General features: G+C 42.2%; 1 protein-coding gene across 17 annotated transcripts in view; it reads right to left on the bottom strand.

Moving 5' to 3' along the window:
- The window catches only part of SMARCA2 (SWI/SNF related, matrix associated, actin dependent regulator of chromatin, subfamily a, member 2), a 181,735-nt gene that overhangs the window by 146,740 nt on the left and 12,420 nt on the right, over positions 1-22,575 (bottom strand). For 7 of the 17 annotated variants that reach the window (XR_004971289.1, XR_004971288.1, XR_004971287.1 and 4 more), the window contains exons 1-4: positions 19,330-19,554; positions 15,638-15,767; positions 9,173-9,559; positions 2,544-2,799 (exon numbers count right to left, since the gene is read on the bottom strand). Coding sequence is in view for 12 of the 17 variants with exons in the window: in XM_036330957.1 (XP_036186850.1) it covers positions 2,544-2,799; positions 9,173-9,559; positions 15,638-15,767; positions 19,330-19,554 (998 nt within the window). In the remaining 5 variants the exon portion in view is untranslated. Of the gene's footprint in view, positions 1-2,543; positions 2,800-9,172; positions 9,560-9,821; positions 9,970-10,079; positions 10,208-15,637; positions 15,770-19,329; positions 19,591-22,575 lie in introns of those variants that run through there. The other 10 variants (XM_036330951.1, XM_036330954.1, XM_036330953.1 and 7 more) reach the window with 5 other exon arrangements.

Raw genomic sequence — 22,575 nt, 5'->3', positions numbered from 1 at the left:
CAGTCTGAGAACCGATGCTCTAACCACTGAGAAACCGCCTAGGGCTACAATGGATTTTTTTAAGACCTTGCTCAAATCCTTGATCAGAAGGTACAGGTACACTGGGCTCTTCCAGTTACCAATGCTACAGGCTAAGCAGGCCATTCTCTCCAAGAGGGGCAAGTGGAAACGCCTCCAAGCTGTCTTTACAAGGGCCCAAGGGTCTTAATCTACCCTTTTTAAGAGAAAAATTTTACTAATCTTGGCAGGTGAACAATTTATCTTCGTATCGGCAGAAACCAGCTGTTGTTCTATAAAGAAGCTAGAACATGCCCCTGCGATGCGGCAGGTGAAAACCTGTGCCCCTCAGGCTGGCCATGGGGAAACTCAGTCCAAAGGCCCCTCCCGCTGTTTGGACCCAGGGCTGCCAGATCAATCATTTCAAAAGCCATGCAGCCTTACAAACAAGGAGACATTTGTCAAGTCATAATACTATGAAAAACAGCCATTCCACCACACTCTACAAGGCATACAGTTTAAGAGATACTGACAGATACATTATTTTTTTTATAACTATAGGAGTGAAGGACAAAAGCTTTTCTAATATTGGAATAGGCTAAATAGTACTCTTAATGCTGGATACCTATTAAGATCACTTCCAAAAAAGGTGCAAAAATGAGCTCAGTACAAGAAAGGTCTGTAATTAAAATCCTGGTGAAAATGAAAGAAAAATTAGAAGCCAGTAAAACACACATACACAACACAACACAGGTTGAATAAAGAAAAAAAATACAGATGCAATTCTAGATACAGAGAGTATCTCTGATGTTATGAAGGTAATTCACATGACTTAACAAAGGTACTGGTAGGTTTGTGCCTTCAGGGTAGTGAAAAAAATGTTTACTCTTAGGAAGTCAGAATTTTAGAGTAAATGATACTCTCTATCCCATTTACTGTCTTTTAAAAATTGCTTTTGGTTTTTTATAGCAACATAAAAGATTGTATATAAATATAGTTTTTCTGTCCAAGAAACATTTGCTAATATTTGACTTTATAATACACAGCAATTATTCACCCAACAAAACCAGCCTATGAACACTGAAATAGCTACAGATGATGAGCATCTAGCTCCCCAGGGATACATGAAATGCTGGAAACAGCAACATAAAAACTCTTAATTGAGGATTAGCAATAGTAATGAGACTACAGTTACACTCTTCATAAAAAAAAAACACAACAAAAAAACAAAACTGCACACATTTAACGGCAAGTTACTGTGGTTTCTTTCAGGATAACTCTCAAAGCTGATAGCTTAGTATTTTAATCTAGTAATGAATAAGTCATGCGTTTTTCAATAAAGTTTAAGGTAATGTTTGAAAAGGGAGTCTATTACATTGTTACTAACATTCTCTGTAATTTTTAAACTCTAATTTTCTGTTCAATTAAATCATTTTGGGGAAATAATACTAATAGCTAATATGTATTAAACGTCTTTGTGTCATTTCATCTCCTCCCACAAGAAATACTCGAAGATCCTCTTTTAACAAATGAGGAAATTAAGTGGCAGAAAAGAGATGGAACTAGACCAAGGCAACACAGCTAGAAAGTGATGAGCATGACTTCTGTCTCACTCCAGGAACCATGATCTGAGCTTTGCTCTCATTTGACTCAGGCCTTATTGGTCTCCCTGTTGGTTAACATTAACCATGGACATGAGGGGTCGGCTAACAATGGCCTGTGGGCCAATCCTGCCCACAGCCTCTTTTTGTAAATAAAGTGTTTTTTGGAACACAGTCAGCCCATTATCATATGGGCTGCTTTCTCACTCAAAGGCAGAGATGAGTAGTTGTCAAAGAGATCATATGGCCCTGCAAAGCGTAAAATATTTACTACCTGGGCCTTTACCGAGAAGGTTTGCCAACTGCTGATTTAGATAAGTGTGCCAAATCAGGTGCAAATTACGTTTCTGGAGGAAGAGTTTAAAGGACCCCATATGAAGACACCTACCTAGGGCTTACTCCTAACGTCGGACCAAGGCATAGACCAAGTGCTCGCTTCAGCGGCACATATACTAAAAAGGCATACACCTAAATAATGCATGAATTTAAACAAAAAATACAGTATACCTACCAAAGTGTACTTTAGTATCATGAAGGTCAGGCCAACACAAAACACTCAACATCTGACCAACTTGCAGTCACCAATCAAGGATAAGCTGGCAAACTAGATCAGGCACCCCATAATCTGTGTGAGACAACCACTTATGTTCACATCTCCAGCGCCTAACACAGTGCCTGACCTGTCACAGGGGTGGATAAAGGTGTCCTGATTAAATGAGTGAAAATCACAGAGCTGCCAACCCAGAGCCATCAGAGAGCCCCCCACCACAACCACCTCCCCACCCCACTTTGCTGAAATCATTCCCATCGCATGAGTTTTGGCCTCTGCAATCATCCTTGGGCCTTTCCCTCAACCATAGAGAGGAGCAACGAAAGCCCCGGGAGACTGCATCCACCCCCAGGCTCGGTGAGACTTGCAAGAACGCCCGGGATGGGGTGCATTACCTATATTCCCGCTCCTGCAGAATCTCCACGGGGTCCAGGCCTTGCGGTTTCTGAATGGGGCTGATCCGGCTCTGCTTCTGCTGCAGCTGCAGGATGGGCGAGGGCTGCCCGGGCGCGGGCTGCGGCACCGAGGGCCCGGGCACTGCGGCTGTGGGCGGCTGCGCTGCTGCGGGGGGCGCGGGCGAGGGCCGGCCGCTGGGCGCGGGCACTGGCAGCTTCTGCGGGGTGCTCGGGCCGCTCAAATCCGGCCCGGGGCCTGTGGGACAAGAGCGATATGAGCAGCTTGGGCGGGTCATTGACCTGCGGCCATACCAGGCCTGCCCGCTGTCCCCCTGGGGCCCAGGGATGATGACCAGTAAATATCGGAGGGTAAGAAAAAAGGAGGGAAGAAAAATAAAAAATGAGGTGTGGAGAGGAAAGGCGGGGCCAGAGAAATAAGAACCTGGGGCGAAGGGAAATGGCATCACTAAGGAGCATTAGTGGGAATGGCCCCCAGATGACTCCTACATAGTAAACTGACTAAAGGATGGGCTGCCATCAAAAGGCAGGTCTACATCAAAAGTGGATTTTTAAAAAGAACTATAGGTGCATTCAGAGTTCAGAAACGTAAGGGAATAACCTAAGTCAGTTAGGTTATTACAAAGTAAGCTGATAACATAACCTAAGTCAGATGCAGTCTGGGTGTGGTCCTAAAATCACACTCAGTCCCCGCTGGACGGGCCTGCCGTTAGAGCCAGGCCTCACACACGCAGCCAGGAGCCTGCGGCCCTCTGGTGTGAACTCAAGAGGGCAGGCATTTCCCCTTCATGACCTCTCAAGTACAGTTCAGAGTAAATCAGTGCACCTCAGACCTTCAATTTCTTACTACATATTAGAGATATTTCTAAAAACATTCAGTGCAGAGGAAAAACAATCTGCTCGTTCCACCTAATAAAAACTAGCAAATATGAAGATTAAAGGGAGCATTCTTTGCATGTTATCAGAATAAAGGGATATGCATTTGTCAAGCTTACTGAACTGTACTTAATACGTCAATTTAAAGCAACTGTCCACATTGTACTTAAGAGGTTGGGATGGTAAGTATGGGCCTAACATAGGAAGATTCCATCTCTCCTCCAAAGTGGATTTTTACTTACTTCAAGATTATAAATATGATTAGAGGTGCCACCAGATGACTTAGTAAATTAGAGAAAAGAAAATCTCAGTAAGCAGAAGTTAAAACCTCTCAGGCATTCTTTCAAGAACTGTCTTTATCTTTTCCAAGAAAAATTAAGATGATTCAATCAATGGTGACAAAATTATAGTCTATACACTTCAGAATGACTTAATAATTAACCATACAAAGACATACATTATGAAAAATTAAACACTTTTATTCAATTTCCAGCACATACCTTTTAGAAATGGGCTTACATGACAATGCACAGGTAGCCATAAGCAAACACTCTGACAGGAGGAATGTGAAGAATTAGAACAAACTGCTTAGGAAACTGCAGTGTGTGTGTGTGTGTGTGTGTGTGTGTATGTGTGTGTGTGTGGTGTTCCTACTGTTCCTTTTCCCCCCTTCTTCTGAAGTTAGGTAAAACTTTCCAAAAGATACAGAGCTTGATAAGACTTCTTGAGGTAATTGGTAGCCCTGGTTCTGGTGTTGATGAAGAATTCTTGAGGGAAAAATATTTATTTTTATTGTAGGCATTTTAGGTGTACTATCATAATAAAGAGAGATCCTTTTCAACCAAGTACTTTCTGGTGTGTGTGTGTGTGTGTGTGTGTGTGTGTGTGTGTGTTTTGTTTTCTGAATGAGAGGTCTTCTGCATAGTGCATAGCTTTTCATAATATTTTATACCGTACTTAGAGTTTCTTTCATCCATATATAAGAAACCAACTTCTAAGCATTAAACCTCAGGGCTGTGAAGCATTGGCATGAGTTACAGAGAGACATTTCAGGACACCTTTTTCCCTAGAGGTCTTTAACAACAGGGTAGATTTTTCACTGGGGTGCTTTAGGGGATCCAGCCAGAAGAGAGGAGCTGGAGATTTCTAACACTTACTTTAATCTTCTGTAATTCTACGAATCTCCTTAATAAGCTCAGGAAACTGGCAGAATTGAATATATCTGAAGGCTTGGTGTAGCATACTAAATAATGAAAACCCCCACCACCTTTAATAAAAAGAACATGTGGGTCTTACTGAGAAGATAATATCATAATAATTACCTTAAATCCAGTTCTCGAATTTTTTTTTTCCTCTTTCCAAAGTTTAAATAATTCATCAACAAAAAGCCATAAAAGTGTAATACTGTTACAAGTTTCAATTATTCTGGGCATTTTTTTCTTTAGCATCATAGTCTGCAAATACCTATGCAAAAGCCTATGATGACTCCTTGATGTATATATTCAAGTCACTATTTTTAAAAACCACATTCCTCTTCCCCCCCAACCCTCCCCCCCGCCCCCCAAAAGGCACCCAGAGCATGTGTGATATCCCTGGTTCCGAATCTAGTCACTTTTAGCTTCTGACTCCCAACTAAAGCTGATACACGCAGGACTGGCCTTTGGCCGATAAATATAAAGGCATTCTTATCTGGTTGATTGGACCTTAAAATTGAGAAGCAGAGAGACCCAAACATGGGTGTACACAGCCAAATCTCCAACTGAAAAAGTACTATAAATTACTGTGAATTAAACAGGGACACGTAAAGTGCCCTGGACCAAAAGAACGGTAAGCGTCCCCTCAGCTCTATCGCCAGCTGGCTGCGTGAGCCTGAGCAACTGCCTTAACCCCTGTGCCTCAGTTTCCCCATCTGCAGAATGGCGGTAATAACAGTGCCAACCTCAGAGGATGGCAGTGAGGATTCAATGAGACAATGCAGCTCTGCTCCATCCTCAGCTTTTGTCATTTTTGCTGCCACCAAGGACACAGAGATAGAGAAGTCTAATTTAACTACGCAGCTCTGCACAGCTGCATGGCAAAGAAAGGACTTGGGGAAATTGGGTATGGTCTTAGCTGGCAACTTTGGAAATGCCCCTTTCTCTACAGCAAACTTCAGAATGTTCCTAGAGTTTAATACAACTCAGCACAAATACGCTGAGAAGCCGGCTTGCCATGCGCTTCCTGGGAACCTGCAATCAGACTCACTTACAGGCAAACTCCCTTCCTAACTAAACACACACGTTTATTTACTGCATGGGTCTGTTTTCCACTCCCTCCAACCGATTCTAGAAAAACTTCTATTTGCAGAGGCAGCTGGCCACAAGCAGACATGCCCAGAATGGCACCACCTGTCCCTAGGTTTTCTGCCCGTCCCTCAGGCGGCTGAGAGTGGAGCTGCCAGGCTGGAAATCATCTCCACGGCAGACACTGGTGGTCTGCTAACTGATAAGACCTCTCCCTGGTATCTGCAAGTGGAAGACAAATTACATTCTTTAGCTTATCTCTGACTCCCTATACAATGTAAACAGTTTAGGCTTAATTGTCAGAGGCACAAAATGCATCTGCTTTCCCTTCGGTCCTCACCTTAGAAGTCAAGGTAGAGAGGGATGCTCTGACTCTCCTGAGGGGCATCCCAGTGCAGCTAAGGGGAAGGGGGGTCTTTACTGGAGGCACCCCATGCCTGAGGTTAAGAAACAGGGAAACAAACTCATTCAAACACCTCAGTCTCACAAGTACAGAATGTCTATGCATTCGGAGTTCCGAATTTGCCTTCTGGCTCACAAAGGTATTTAGGCAAATAATTCTGTGCATTAAAGAAGGATTGAAATGGTTTCCACCGTGTCCGGCATGGCTGAGTGGTTGAGGGTTGACCTATGAACCAAGAGGTCACAGTTCAATTCCCGTCAGGTCACATGCCCTGGTTGTGGGCTCCATCCCCAGCAGGGGGCGTGCAGGAGGCAGCCAATCAATGATTCTCTCTCATCATTGATGTTTCTATCTCTCTCTCCCTCTCCCTTCCTCTCTAAAATCAATAAAAATATATTAAAAAGAAAAAAATGTAATAAAGCATACTTACATTGAACATACCAAGAAACTTTAGATGACTAAAAAGTGGAAGGGGACTGAAAAAACTGAGCAATAAAACTTTTACTTTCTACCACAAAGTCCTGCCTGCACCCCTCCACCACCAACCCAAATCTTTTTCAGTTCCCATTTTTAATTTTGCTTTAGTATCTAAAAGGAAAAATGAATCAGAATGAAAAGAAAAATGATGGGTTAGATTTGAGGGGAGCCCATAACAGGACTGAAGAGTTATTTGCTCGGTGAGCAATTCCTCCAGTCAAACTGTAATTCTCTGGTGGTAGCTATGATGATGTCAATTTTGGTGATTTATAACCTTGGAGCAGGTTTGAGGCAGGCCACCCCAGCCAAAAAGATTCTCTTCAGACATGAGTAGCACCAGAAAATGGGACAAAAGGAAAATGAAATCACAGCTACCTGCAGATAAGTGGACATACTTAAACTTACTTTTTCTGAAATATTTGTAGAGGTATTTATAAGCAGTTATACTTTATTTTAGGGGGGGGGGGCAGGCGGGTGTGGCCCAATGGACCAAGAGGTCCCGGGTTCAACGCCCCAGGTTGCAGGCTCAATCCCCAGTGGGGGCATGCAGGAGAGAGCCGATGGATATGTCTCTCTCATCGATATTTCTATTTATCTCCCTCTCCCTTCCTCTCTGAAATCAACAAAATATTTTTTAAAAAGAGGGAGAGGAAGATAAACAGTAACAACTAATAAAAGGTAATATTACCTTAAAAAAAAAACTTGTCCCCTTATTTTGACTTTTCCTAGATGCCAATCGAAAAAACATCTTTGTCAGGGAAGGTTATCATCTCCCTGTGAAACCTGAGATTTGGGGAAAAGTTCAGCAATGCTGTTAGAGGCGACGCCCTTCCCGGGGCAGGAATGGGTCTGCTCTATTTGAGAAGGTATCTGCTTTCCTCCTGCATCCACTCTGGCACAAAACACTATCTGCCCAAATATTTCCATTTCTAGGGGAGCCTGACTCCTGGAAATCCAAAAGACATGAGCAGTGAGTAATAAAGCGAATTCCTGCCCTGGCCGGTTTGGCTTTGTGGATAGAGCGTCGGCCTGTGGACTGAAGGGTCCCAGGTTCGATTCTGGGCAAGGGCATGTAACTTGGTTGTGGGCACATCCCCAGTAGGGGGTGTGTAGAAAGCAGCTGATCGATGTTTCTCTCTCATCGATGTTTCTAACTCTCTATCCCTCTCCCTTCCTCTCTGTAAAAAATCAATAAAATATATTTTAAAAAATAAATAAAGCGAATTCCCCCAGATGACAGGGGCCTGGTGAGGAAAGATGTAGGCATCGAGCTGGGTTAAAAAAAATGAAGCCCTCTCTTCTGGAAATGATCCAGAAAACACACAGGATCCTGTTTATTAGGACAGGAAGCATTTGTTATGTTCAAGTATCCAGACACCTGGAACTTCATCCTTTAACCTTCCCAGAGAAAACAACATTCATGGAAGGGCAACCTATAGCCCCCTGTAGCTCTGAATTCTACCAGTGGCATGAAGTCAGACCACCAGAAGGCCTACAAGGACTATCTCATCTCAACACGTGACATATGTCATAGCCTCGACTTTGATCCCAGGATACGTAAGAACACTAGGCCATGTGGATTCTGTTATTCCATTTATGATGAACAAATGTTATGGACACCTCCGTCATGCAGCACCATTTACAATAACAACATAATTTAAAACAACAATTCCAGCCCTGGTTCAGGTGGCCCAGTTGATTGGAGCATTGTTCGTATACCAAAAGGTTGTGGGTTCGATTCCCAGTCATGGCATATACCAAGGTTTCAGGTCAATTCTTGGTCTAGGCACATATGGGAGGCAACTGATCAATGTTTCTCATATCAATGTCTCTCTCTCTATTTCCCTCTCTAAAATCAATAAAAAATATATCCTCCGGTGAGTATAAAAATAATAATAGTAATAAATTCCATGTAGGAAATCCACTTTTTACTCTCAAGCTACAAATGGGCCTGTGTCCTCTGTGAACTGGTGAGCAACTTCCTTCGAATGATGAGAATTAGGTGCCTGACCCTGTCTCCTTTCCTGCCTGGACACCCGTCATCTTGGATGCTCAGATGCACAACCATGAGAACTCCTGTAGCCCCTACATGCTTGACCTGGACTTGCATTTCCCTTTGTTTCTGACTTTCTATTTGACAATTATTTCACTGCAGGTATGTTTCTTGGAAACCTCCCCAAATGCTTTTCACAACGAAAAGGGAGAGGAAGGGATCAATCAAAGGGCATAAGATGGAACACACTGGGTGCAGACTTCTTTCCCTGGGGCTGGTGGACGGGCTCCCGCAAACCTTGCACCTCTTGAAAGAGAATGCAAAATCACAGGAGACAGTGCCTTTTGCCCAGGTCTACAGCTTGCACCAGAGTCCCCAAAGGTTGAGAAGCTCAAACAGCAGAAAAGACCAGGAATCTGGGCCAACTAAGTAAAGCAAGGCAAGGGAACCGGCCGGCCAGGTACAGCGAAAGGCTGAGACAGCCCTGGGCTTCTACCAACCCAGTGCTTCTGCGCCATCAGCAGTCTTTCTCCTCCGAGTTGGACCATCACATGATTCATGTGGTTGCATATTAACCTACCAGATGGTCTGTTGAAGTTAACAAGGGCCTGCTGCTGCGGCTGCTGCGGCTGGGGCGGCGGCTGCTGCGGCGGCGGTGGCTGCTGCTGCTGCTGCATGCCAGGCAACGTCCTTTTCCCCTGGACTGCGAGCTGCAGCGTTTCGGGAAGGTGCTGGCCCCGGGCCAGCATTTTGTAAGCTAAAATCTGAGCCCGCAGCTGATGCAGCTGGACAGGACTGAAAGGCGAGGGACCTCTGTTGGGCTGGTTCATCGCCTGCGGATCGCCAGGGATGAGGGGCCCTGGCTGGTTCGGTGGCATCTGGGGTGGGGTAGGGCCTCCTCCTGATGACATAGGGCTGGAGATATGCTCTGCAGCTCCCAGGGGAGATGGGTGTGGTGACATATAACCTAGAAGAAAACACAAAAGGAAATCACAGGCTGCCCCTGATGACCCTGGAAGAGAGGCATTCCTGAATATTTTGGTAATTTTCTACAACAGCACTGTCTGATAGAAATTTAAAATGTACATAATGTAATCATCACATTATTATATAACAAAATTTATATATATCACATATATATAATTTAAATTTTTCTAGTAGTTACATTAAAAAGTAAAAGAAGCAGATAAAACTAATGTTAATAATACATTTCATTTAAGTCAACGTACCCAAGATATTATCATTTCAAAATGTAACAATTGGTAAAGAGACATCGGCATCCTTTTGTTCACCATCTCGATTCAGACCAGCTACGTTTCAAGTGACCAATAGCCACCATGTGTCCTCTAAGGTAAACTGCTAGTGGCTGCTGTCCACCTACAGGAAGGCACCTGGGGGTAAGTCTCACACATTAAAAGGAGCTCCAACCTCGAAACAAAACCCGCAGGTGTCTGCTATGTCACCATGTGAAATGAAGCGTCTCTTACGGAGGCAAACATTACGTGGCTTGGTATGCACATTAGGAATAGTCTGCAATCATCGAGGGTCGGCACTGCTGTAGGCGTGTACACGGCACCGTGCATGTTGTCTTCGTTGAGTTCTCCCTGGAAACAGCCTGGCGGAAGGATGGAGTGCAGGTGACGCCCCTGGAAGGAGCAAGGGCACTGGCAGGGGATGGAAAGGTGAGCTAAGGAAGGGAAGGCAGCCAGTAAGGGCTGTGCTGTTGAGCCAGCTGCTGCAGCGGGTGCCTGAAGATTAATCTCATGCAGGAGCTCTGGTATATAAAGTGAGTAACTTGCCTCCACGTGACCCCGGGGAGGAGTACGGAGCTGGGGGTTTACACTCTAAGGATCCCCTGCCAGTGCTCATGTCACTGGGTTCTTTCTAGGGTCTAATATTAACTGTTGGATAAAAATATTATTAACTTTGTTTTTTAAAGACTTAAAAGTTTCAAAAATCTTCTGAAGACCACAATACATAAAAATGAGAGTAAACAGTTTGGGTTGTAAAAGATCTAAATGGGAAGTTTAAGAATACTTTTCTTGAGGAAGAAAAGGCAAAATGAACAAAAATTACAAGGAACTTGTTTCAGGAGTTGAACGGTATAGCTCAGCCACCGAATTCCTAGCAAAACCTATGACTGCGTGTTGCTGGAGGGAGACCCAAGATGAAGGTGAGCACAAAGCGGCCGACTGCAATCTGAGAGGTTGCCCTGACTTCAAACCAAGTGCTAATTAATGAAGTCAAAGGTGTCCTCAGACACAATATAAAAGATCAGATGAAAGGTCTCTGCTCTTTAATAAATGGACTTGTGTCATAATTATAATAAAGGTCAGCACCTAGGTGTTTATTGGACAAGTGCTGTGTGTTTGAACCTTTGTTGAGTTTGAGCTGAAACAGCTTTGTGCACCTATGTGGGACCATTGCGACCTGAGACTGTGGCTGCCACAGGCTGGGGACTCACATCGCCCTTCACCAGACTACAGAAAGGAAAGGACACAGCTACTTTCACCTCAGATTGACAGTGGGAAAGGGAAACACATTTAGCTTGATCCCCTAAGACGAGAGTAGGGTTTGTTGGATCAATTGGTGACCAGTAGAACTTTCATAGAAATCCTGTCCTGAAGAGAAATGAAGAACTACCCTCGTTCCCCAAATCCCTCCTCCATGAGGAGCACAAAACCACACAGCCATCAGGGCTCTAGTCGGTCATATAAGTTAGCCAAGAAAATGCCCCTGAAAGCAGCCTGCAAAGCCAACAGAAATTTAATTCCAATAACATACACCTATCTTCATCATTAACAACATTCTTCCTTTTTTAATGAGGCTTAGCTCTCTAATTGTAATGCTGGTGCAAAGCTTTTGTTCATTATAAAAGCACCTTCCAGGCACCTTTTGGCCAACCCTGCACCTATCACAGGGAGAAAAACTTCCTACCAAAGCTAATGACACTCATAGTAGAAGGTGTTAAAATGGGTCATATGTCTCCTGCCTCTGGTCTCTCCTATTTCCTAAGGTTATCAATTACAGCTTACTTATGATAAATCAGAGGATGCCTAACATAATGAACCAAAACATAATGAACAATCCAGTCTTAACTATATAAAATTGTTTATCACATCTTGTGTAAACTGTGAACTTTGTGAGCAAAGTTATGAATGTGAGACAGTTACATTATGCACAATAATTAATTTTACTTTAAGCTGGTTAAAAAAGAAACTGAAAGTAGAATAAAGATCACTTTCCATAATTAATCAATAAACAAAATTTTACCTCAAATTTAATAAGAAGAAACTGAAGGTGGGAAAATCGCTTCCTAGAATTTATAGGGGATGTCAATAGAATCATTCTATCACAGAATGATATTAAAGACTAGAGGCCTGGTGCACAAATTCATGCACCAGTGGGGTCCCTCGGCCTGGTGGGGTCCCTGCGGGATAGGGACAAAACTGGTTCTCCAACATCCCTGAGGGGTCCCGGATTGTGAGAGGGCGCAGGCCAGGCCAAGGGACCCCACCAGTGCATGATCAGGGCCAGGGAGGGACGCAGGAGGTTGGCCAGCCTGGGAGAGACTGCGGGAGGGCTCCAGGACATGTCCAGCCCGTCTTGCTCAGTCCCGATTGGCCGGACACCAGCAGCAAGCTAACCTACCAGTCGGAGCATCTGCCCCTGGTGGTCAATGCATGTCATGGTGACTGGTCGGCTGGTCAACTGTCTGCCCCCTAGTGGTCAGTGCACATCATAGCGAACGGTTGAGCAACCTTAGCATATCATTAGCATGTTATGCTTGATTGGTTGAACTAAGGACCAGATGACTGGACATTTAGCATATTAGGCTTTTATTATATAGGATGTGACAGTGATTCAGATAAAGAGAATTTTTTGTTCTAAATGACTAGCATTCAATAAACTTTAGGTAAAACAGAATCTAAACAATGAAACAAAGTATTTTGGCAATTATCTTTAGTTGAAGAAACAAAGTGAGGAAATTGCCCAAGTGTGAGTATTTGTCTGAGGATGACAATGTTGATACAGAATCTGCTCTTTTTGAAATCTAGTTTGATATGCTCATTCAAAAGCAGTCAAAATGTGGCAGTTTTCTTTTCCTCGTCCTCAAAGGCCATTACTCCCTAGTTTCACCTTGCCTCAGAGCGACACAATCATCTTTCTCCTTTTAATAATCTTGAACTTATAAGTGCCAATTTTATATGAATTTTCTCTATACACACACACACTCACACATGCAAACACGAAATATTATATACTTGCCTTTGAAGACTTTTTTTTTTACCCAAGAACTAAAAATAAACAATGTTATCATTGGTACCATAAGGTACACAATTCAGCATTTATTGAAAGAAATGGTTTTGCTTCTCAACCAATCACTTAAAATAACTTAATAGGTTGCTAGGTAGTTAAAGCTGGCAGGTTTCTGATCAATACCACATCTCTCTGTACCTATGTGTTTATAAATGGCTCTCTACACTAGGGTTTTTAAAGATACATGTTATTATAGAGTCTAAAGTCTTTTAAAATCATTATACTAAATAAGACTGCATTATACCAATACTACTTTGTCAAAAATACATGTTTAAATAATTCATTCCCTGGCCTATAACGCACTTTTACTATTTTAGAGAAAAATATTACATGCTAATTTCGACTCCACTTAATGCAGGCCCCTGCATTTCAAAGTAATTATAATTTACTGAAATAATATAAAAATGAAGATTTATTTAAAATTGTTGATTTCTGAGTGCATAAGTTCACTTCTCTACCTAATTGAACAAAATTTACTAAGTATGTATCCAGTTATGTGCTACATACACATTGGTGCCAAGTGTTGGAGAATCCAAGAAAAATCATCATTCTTAAGTTGATGAAAGGAGCCAAGCAATGAGAGAAATTTGAAGATACATAAAAGTAAAAATACTCCATTAAAATTCACGCATTTTGGAGTTTTCCCATGGCCCACAGTTAGAGGCACTACAAAGCCAGAACAGATAGAGGAAGCACATGGCTTTGCCAAGCACTGAATACAGCTCATCTGCACTTCCCAAGTATTAAAAATTAGAGCTACATTAGCTCTGTGAACACACCTAGCTCCTTAGAATTTTAATTCATTCTTAACACTAAATGGGTCAATTTTTTTTCTTCCTGGACTGTAAAACATCCCAAGACTTTTTCAGGATGCTTTTCTGACATGGTCGAGATTTTGTGAGTCATCTGCAACAACCATACCTACCTGTTATCAAAATTCAGATCAGAGTCTGGGATATTCACAACCCTGTTTGCATATTAATGAAGACACACTTCTATGCCACCATGACTTTCCATCTTTGAGGGCGGGGCAGTCAATTAGCATATTCCCTCCTTATTGGCTGTGGGCGCCGCCATCTTTTGAGGGTGGGACAGCAATTAGCATATTCCCTCCTTATTGGCTGTGGGTGCTGCCATCTTTGCAATGGTGTGAGGGTCAATTAGCATATTCCCTCTTTATTAGATAGGATAAAATTGACTACATTTTTCTAAATCTTTACACTCGAAAACCTTCTCTCAGGTGGTTGGAGGCCTAATCATGGATGGAGAAGAAAGCTCATACTAGTATATATTAAATTACATAGGAGTATACAAAAGAATGCATAAACCATAAACTTTGAATTAGAATATCAACATACTGGGGTTAATTAGTGCTAGAATAACCCATGCCCCTTGCATGTTTAATGACCATACCATGATTCTGAAAACAAGTTACATTGTATTCAAAAGACTTTGAGGTATCTTTACATGCCTCCAACAGTGAGGGGAAAAGGCACCAAGAAGAAGAGAAATAGTCCATATATTGATTTGGCCATTATTGTGGGTTGAATTGTGCCCTCTACAAAGATAAGTTTGAAACCCTAACCCCTAGTTCCTGTGAATGTAACCTTATTTGGGAATAGGATCCTTGCAGATGTAATTAAGATGAGGTTGCCCAGCCAGCATGGCTCAGTGGTTGAGCATTGATCTATGAGCCAGGAGATAACAGTTCGATTCCCAGTTAGGGCACATGCCTGGGTTGTGGGCTCTGATACCCCGTAAGGGGCTCCGTGGGAGGCAGCTGATTGAGGATTCTCTCTCATCATTGATGCTTCTATCTCTTTCTCCCTCTCCCTTCCTCTCTGAAATCAATAAAAATATATATATATTTTAAAAGGATGAGGTCATAGTGAATTAGAGTAGGTCCTAATCTGATGACCGGTATCTTTATGAGAGGAGGGAAATCTGGAAACAGACACAGACACACAGGAAAAATGTCATGTGGAGACCAAGACAGAGATAGGAGGGATAGATCAGCAAGCCAAAGAATTCCAAGGATGTTGAGAATCTACAGAAGCTAGGAAGAGGCAACAAATTCTTCCTACAGTCCTCAGAGTGCACGGCCCTGCTGGTACCTTGATTTCAGACTTCTAGTCTCCTGTGAAAGAATGATTTTCCATTGTTTGAAGCCACCCAGTTTGTGGTAATTTGTTACGGCAGGCCTAGGAGACTAATACAACTACCCACCAGCAATGACAGGTAATTCCACTGCCAAAAAGGGCACCTTTCAGGCAATGTATGTATGAATGTGCAGTTTGAGGGACTCAGGTGGCGCATTGTGCCTTCACATGTTGTTGGGAGGCAGACCAGGATCCTCCTCCCGGCCCTGTCACTTACAGGTGGTGGAAATTGGGAAAACAAAGTAAATTCTCTTTTATCCCATCTATAAAACCAGGGTGATATAATTCACCTCACTAGATCATGATAAAGATTCCGAATGAAGTACATAGGGCCCTCTGCTAGCTAGCGGAAGCTGGTGAAATTACTAGGATTTTGTTAGTAAAAGTTACCACATGAATAATCAAGTGGCGTTGGTGGGGACTGAGGGTGATTTCTATAGAGAAAAGACACCTGCTGGATTCACTCCTCCTCTGACATGTTCTTTGGAAGTCACAGTTAAAATAACCAATATGAAAGACGAACGACTACGGTTTGAAGCCAAAATCAGGCATGTAGCGTTACAGACCTTGGCTGTGTTGATCCATCGGACTCTGGGGCGGGCCCATCCCGGGGTGAGGTGGTCGCATGCCGGTGCCCTTCATGGACCCGCAGTGGATGTCTTCTACAATGCCCTTGTCGTGCATGCCATCCATGGGCTGAAACAGGCGAAGCACCGCTGTTAGATACCTCCTTCATATAGAGCATCTCTATCTGGAGTTGTAAGTCCCCTCTCTAAAGTCCTCAAAACGGTGGCACAATCACCTATCACCCATACAATAGTCATATATTTTTACACCTACATTACACATACAGTGGGGCCTTGACTTACGAGCATCCCGACTAACGAGTTTTTCGAGATACGAGCCGTCCCTCGGCTGATTTTTTGCTTTGAGTTGCGAGCTAAAATTCGGGTTATGAGCCAGCTTCAGATACCCCACCGCTAGTTGGCGCAGCGAATGTCACAGTGAACGCCACAACATCAGCCCAGCATCAGGTGTCATTGTAATGGTGAAAACTGATTTGACATACGAGTAATCTGAGTTACGAGCTCCGTCACGGAATGAATTAAACTCGTAAGTCAAGGCCCCACTGTATTATTATAATATATTACATATATTTTAGAGGTGGGGACAAAAAAATTAAAAAGACTACATCAATAGGATCATCAAAACTACCTGTTAAGTCAAAAGTTAAGAGTATAAACAGTTGAATTTTTCCTATAATGTCAAAACCTGAAAGTAAAAATAAAATTCTGCTCACAAGGTGTACAAATAAAAGCTGTTCTTCCATACCTTCTTAAGTCCTGAAACCTGCCCTGTGATGAAGTTAGTCTCAAGTCTGAAGGAAGACTATTTTAATGTCTGTGATGATCGATTTGTTGGGTAATTTTTTGTCATCAGAGCGGAAGGGACTACGGAAAGTTGAAAAGTTGAAACCAGAAAGTTCCATGGCAGTTGGGAAAAGAGAAACAGACTGGGTAGAGCAGAGAATGGGGTGACCACTGAAAGGGAAGGGCAGTGAAACAGATGAAGCTGTGCCACAGAGGGGGGCAAGACTGAAAAAGGTTAAAGGCACAGTTTGGGGAAAAATTAAGAACACAGGGTCTGGGAACAGGACTTGAGGCCTAGTACATAACAGACACACAATAAACAGCTATTGAGCGGACGTTAATCCAATCCAGAATTGGGCATCGGAGCATGTGTTTGGGAAAGGCAAAGTCGATTCCTCTGCAAACTGCAACAGCAATTTTCAAAAACAGCCTGAAAGGAATATTTCCAGGAGTTTATAGAAACCAAATAACTTCAAGCAAGAAAGCATGAATGTTTGCAGTTTTGGAGAAAGGAAAGTTAATTTCTGCAGAGTCAAAAGCATGCACTTGAAAAGAGGAAAAATGTACCATAAAGAGGATGTTCAGAAGAAAAATGGGAAGGGTTTGGTATAAAGAGTGTCTCTGAGTGTGTTAAATAGTAATAATAGGGAGGAAATCAAAGCAACACAGCAGATGCATTTAGGCCACTTGTTTATTTATTTCCAGTAATGCTGCAAAGCAAAAAGCTGACGCTCAGAGGGAGAAGGGGGAGAAAGACAAGGAAGACAGCTGTCCATAAAAAGAGTAAGAAAGCGAAGGCATCTGGCCAGCAGGTGTGAACTTAGGCACTAAACCCGTCCTCACCCAGGGAATTATCTGACGGGCTGGGGGTTCAGGAGAACCAGATTGGCCAAAAAAAATGCACACCTTGCAGAATGAGAGCAAAACCAAACAAAACAGAGTTTAGATGAGGGTAGAGAATATGAGGACATGTGAACAGAAGGGGCTGGAAGAGATAATTATTAATAAAAACAACCCAGTGCAAAAATGTAACACTGACCCAACACTTATTTATACAGCTAACGTTTTTTAAAATATATTTTTATTGATTGCAGAGAGGTAGGAAGAGGGAGAGAGAGAGAGAAACATCCATGATGAGAGAGACTCATGGCGCAGCTGCCTCCTGCAAGTCCCCCACTGGGGATCGAGCCTACAACCCAGGCATGTGCCCTTGACTGGAATTGAACCTGGGACCTTTCAGTTTGCAGGCCGATGCTCTATCCACTGAGCCAAACCGGCTAGCGCCAGCTAACTTTTAAATGCTTAAATAATCATAGAGATTAGCTAAATATGTCCTTCACATTTTATCTTTCATTTTGGAGGTGAGACATCCTTAACCCATTCTGAAATTATTTAACCCATCTGGACTAAGGTTTTACAAGTGACAGATCAGATCTATAATACAACTCCCAAATTAATTTAATATGAGCAGAAGACAATTTAATGACTTCAGTCTGTCTATATGTTCAATATGTCTGCTAAAAATATGATATAAAAAACAGTTTCATTTCATCAGCTACCTGACAAGCTAAAAATGTGTTTGTTTTTCTTTTTCTAAAAATAAAAGGAGAGAGAACTTGGGAACATTATAGGGATATTCACAATATATTTTTAAATGCAAAGAAGAAAGTTGCAGAGTAATTAAGTAGGAATATGATTCTATTATGGTGAAAGAAAAATTATTTTAAAAAATCACACCTGTGTATGATTTTTACTGAGCATGGAGAAAAGTAAGGTGTGAAAAGCTGTCAACTGGGGTAGAGCCAGGATTAACCATTTCCTTTATCTCAGTATGGTTTCATTTTTCAAAATAAGCACTATGTTACTTTTCTGATTTGAAAATCATCAAATTACAAAATTTGTAAAGAAGTGAGTCTTTTCTTTTGGTCTCCAATGCCTTAGTTTAAAATTGACCTACAGTCCCACACAATTAGAAGAAAGACTTGCTCTTTTTTGCAGAAATCTTTCCATTTTAACCCAGTATCTCCCATGTTTTGTCTATTTAACATTAAGAGGCATCCCACCACCCTATCCCCGTAATGTCATCCACAGGGGACGTAAAACCTCTACTGTCTCATCAGACACGACCTTCAGGTAATAGGCAGTGTCCTCACAGAGTTTCCTTGACTTTTGCTGACTTTCAAGGCAAATTGTCTCAGAGGCTCTTATTTACTTGCTCCAAAGGCTGTTCTCTCTTCTTTGCATGTCCTGTGAAGGCCTAATGCCAAAACTGTCCCAGTATGACCATCCCCACAGCAACAATCCAAGTCTCACAAACAGAGGATCATTATAACAGTCCAGAAACAGACGGCTGGCCCCGAGCTCAGCTAAATCAGGCCCTTCTCCCAGAATGTAGCCACTGAGAGACAGCCAAGTGCCTGCAAGGGCCTCCCTAGAAACTACCTAAAATCTTTAGGAAGGGACTCATGTTCCTTTTACTCTTTGAGATCTAATTTTTAAAATAAACACCAACATTTTAAAGAAAGAATAATTCTCAGTATGTTCATTTGTGGATGATATAAGTTACTGAACACATATAGTCAGACTTATTCATTTATACACTTATTCATCAAGCCAAAATAGCTGCAACCCATACACCAGAGAATTTAACTATCAGAACTGCATAGTCTATCTTCTCTTTTTAAAAAGCCACGATCTGATCTTCCTGACTAGTGCAACATCTGTAACAATAAACAAGCCTCAGAAGGTATGTTTTTAATAATATTCAGGGTAAGACAAAGACCTAGCTTCTCTGGTAAAAGCAGCAGAAACAGAGGGGCAGGGGTTATCAGGGACATTAGCCATCCACGACACAGAAGATGAGCCTGAACAGGAGAAGAACCTCTTACCTTGTGCATCTGATGCATGCCTTCCTGCGGGAAGTCAGCAGACGCCATCGTCGGCATAGGGTGTGAGACACTTGGAGGTCCAGGACTTGGCCCCATCATACTGTGGACGGAACCTGGAGATGGTCCAGGTCCCGGACTAGGTCCGAGAATCGGTCCAGGAGAGGGTCCGGGCCCTGGCGAAGGCCCTGGGTGGGGCATCGCACCAGGGTCAGTGGGTGTGGACATCTACTTCTCCTGTCTCTGCCAGTCAGTACAATGATACTGAGTTGAAAAGAAGGGGGAAAAAAAGGAATGTTTTCAACATGATGCTAAGATCAGAATAAAACAGTTGTTAGTATTTGACGGTGCCATTTTTATAACAAACATCAAACAGAACTGCTCTGCCTGCTCCAGATGTTTGAATGTGATATATATCCATCTGCCCTCGTCTTTATGAAGACCACTTGTTTAAAAGAAAAAAATACTCTAAATGATTCCCCAGAAAGATATAAATCATCTAAGATACAAAAAGTACTCACTGGAGAAACTCAAATTTAGCACATAAGCAGAATTCTGAACAAGTTTGAAATTTATTACTGAAGCCAACAGATGCTCTCCATTACTTACTGGCTGGTGCACCTAGCAAGTCATTAACCCCCCAAAGCCATTAAAATATAACCCCCTTAAAACATGTCCAACCAACATCCATTTTCATAAGTAAATGGACATTCAAAACTTCATAGAAAATCCTAGGTAGTTAAAATCCCAGTTAGCGAAAAAGTACAATTCCATAAATTGAGAATGAAAGAGAATCCCCAATCATAGGAAAAGCAGAGGTTATGGGAGTCAGACAAATATGGGTCCATGTGATATAATTATTAGCTGAGAGTGAAATGTAACAATACATGTAAAAGCACAGTTCTTTGCCTGGCACAATAAGCAGCCATCTATTATTATTATTATTATTATTATTATTATTATTATTATAAAATTGGTATTCAGATTACATATATTTCAGGTGTTCAACATTATAGATGTTTGGATACACTGCAAGGTGTACACCGCTGTAAATCTAGTTACCATCCATCACCATACAATTGACCCCCTTTACCCATTTCGCACTCCTCTCAACACCTTTCCCATCTGTTCTTCCTATGATTTTGTTTGTTCATTGCTTTTTTTTAAGATTCCACATATAAGTGAAATCATACGGTATTTGTCTTCTCCGTCCGACTTGTTTCACTTAGCATAATACTGCCCTCAAGAGTTCCTTCCTTTTAACGGCTGAGTAATTTCCATCTCTTTAATCCATTCATCTACCAATGGGCACTTAAGCTATTTCCATGTTTTAGCTATTGTAAATAATACTGCAAGGAACATAAAGGTGCCTATATTTTTTTCAAATTAGTGTTTTCTTCTCCTGTGACCACTCTTTTTAGCATTATCTTCCCCACCACCGCCACAAAACCAGAGGTGATCAAAAGGATCAGTTTAAGACATGGTCCTCCTGCCAGCCAATGGAAGACAACTTGGACAGTCGAGAATTCGTCCTAGGCCTCTCTGTGGTCCAATATTCCAAGAGAAGTCATCCATGACGCCTGGATCAGGGCCCACCACAGATGAGGTATGTCAATTCTGGGTCTATTTCAGCAAAGTCATATTCCATGGCCCACGCTCTGAAACTTCTTGGCATCCCCACTGAGGAGCTCCCTCATGGGGTGGGTACAACTGCATCTTGGACATGAGCCAAAAACGAGTAAATAAGTGTTTTTCCAAATCCTGATGGAGATCAATGATCCCAGAAAGATAGCTGAATGCCACTAGTGATAGTAATTATTACACAGTATGTTATCTGGGGGCACACACCTGTACACACAAAAACTTTCTGCTGTTACCCTCACAAAATAGAGAATGAGACACCATAAGAGATTTACTTACCCACTGCTCAGTGGCAGGGATAGAATTAGACCACAAGGGCTCAGTCACCTATAACAAGGCCCTCTCCACAGTGAAAGTAGAGGTTTAAACAAAACACCCAGCCCTGACTGGTTTGGCTCAGTGGACAGAGCGTCGACCTGCGGACTCAAGGGTCCCAGGTTCGATTCCGGTCAAGGGCATGTACCTTGGTTGCAGGCACATCCCCAGTAGGGAGTGTGCAGGAGGCAGCTGATTGATGTTTCTCTCTCATCGATGTTTCTGACTCTCTATTCCTCTCTGTAAAAAATCAATAAAATATATTAAAAAAAAAACACAAACAAACAAAAAAACACCCCACATTAGTTCCATTCTTAGCTACCTACTATCACCTCTCGCAGAATCTCTAGACTGTGAAGGCCATGAAGACAGGTTTGGCTCTTTTTCATTCCTGTATCCCCAGCACCTCTGACCAGCATGTAGTAAGTGCTCAAAAAAAATCTGAATGAACTGAAACGACAATTTCAAGGGCAAACGATTAACAGAGTCAATTATTTTATGTATAAAAATTATAGAGCAATCAGTGTCTGAGGTGTGTTCATAGGGACCAGTTTGTAAAGTATGACTGCCCAATCATTATACTATGCACCTGAAACTAACAGAAAATAATAATGAATGTAATCTGTAATTGAAAAAAAGAAACCTTAAAAGCGTAGGCAAGAACTCAGGGCAGAAGTCAGACACAGACAAATACAGCAGTCCTCGGGTTACGTCGGACTCCATGTACGTCGTTCCGTGGTTACGTCGCCATTTCCCATTATTTATTAAAAAAAAAAAGTTCCATAACTTCAACATATGTACGTATGCACTTTATGATTTTTTATTATTTATTTACCACAAGTAAAGGTCAGGAATTATCTTTCTTTTAAATTTTTTTTACTGTTTCACTTCATTACTGCTGTGGATGTGCCCCATGTGAGTGATGTAGGTGCTTATGTGGGTGGGCTCAGACTTATGGCGAAAACCGAGTCACGTTGTGCTATAGGAACGGATCTCCAATGTAACCCGAGGACCTACTGTACCATATGATTTCACTTCTACGTAGAATCTAAAAAAACAAAACAAAAACACATAAACAAAACAAAAGAGCAACAGACTCACAGATAGAACAAACTGATGGTTGCCAGAGTGGAAGGGGTGGGGAATAAGTGAAAAATGTGAAGGGGAATAAGAGTACAAACTTCCAGTTATTAGATAAAGAAGCCACAGGGATATAGTGTACAACACAGGGAATATATAAAAAAAGGCTAATATGCAAATTGACTGAACAGCAGAACCACCGGTCGCTATGAC

This window comes from Myotis myotis, unplaced genomic scaffold, assembly GCF_014108235.1.
Source record: "Myotis myotis isolate mMyoMyo1 unplaced genomic scaffold, mMyoMyo1.p scaffold_m19_p_12, whole genome shotgun sequence".
Classification (NCBI taxonomy): Eukaryota; Metazoa; Chordata; class Mammalia; order Chiroptera; family Vespertilionidae; genus Myotis; species Myotis myotis.
This window is presented reverse-complemented; position numbering and strand designations above follow the sequence as displayed.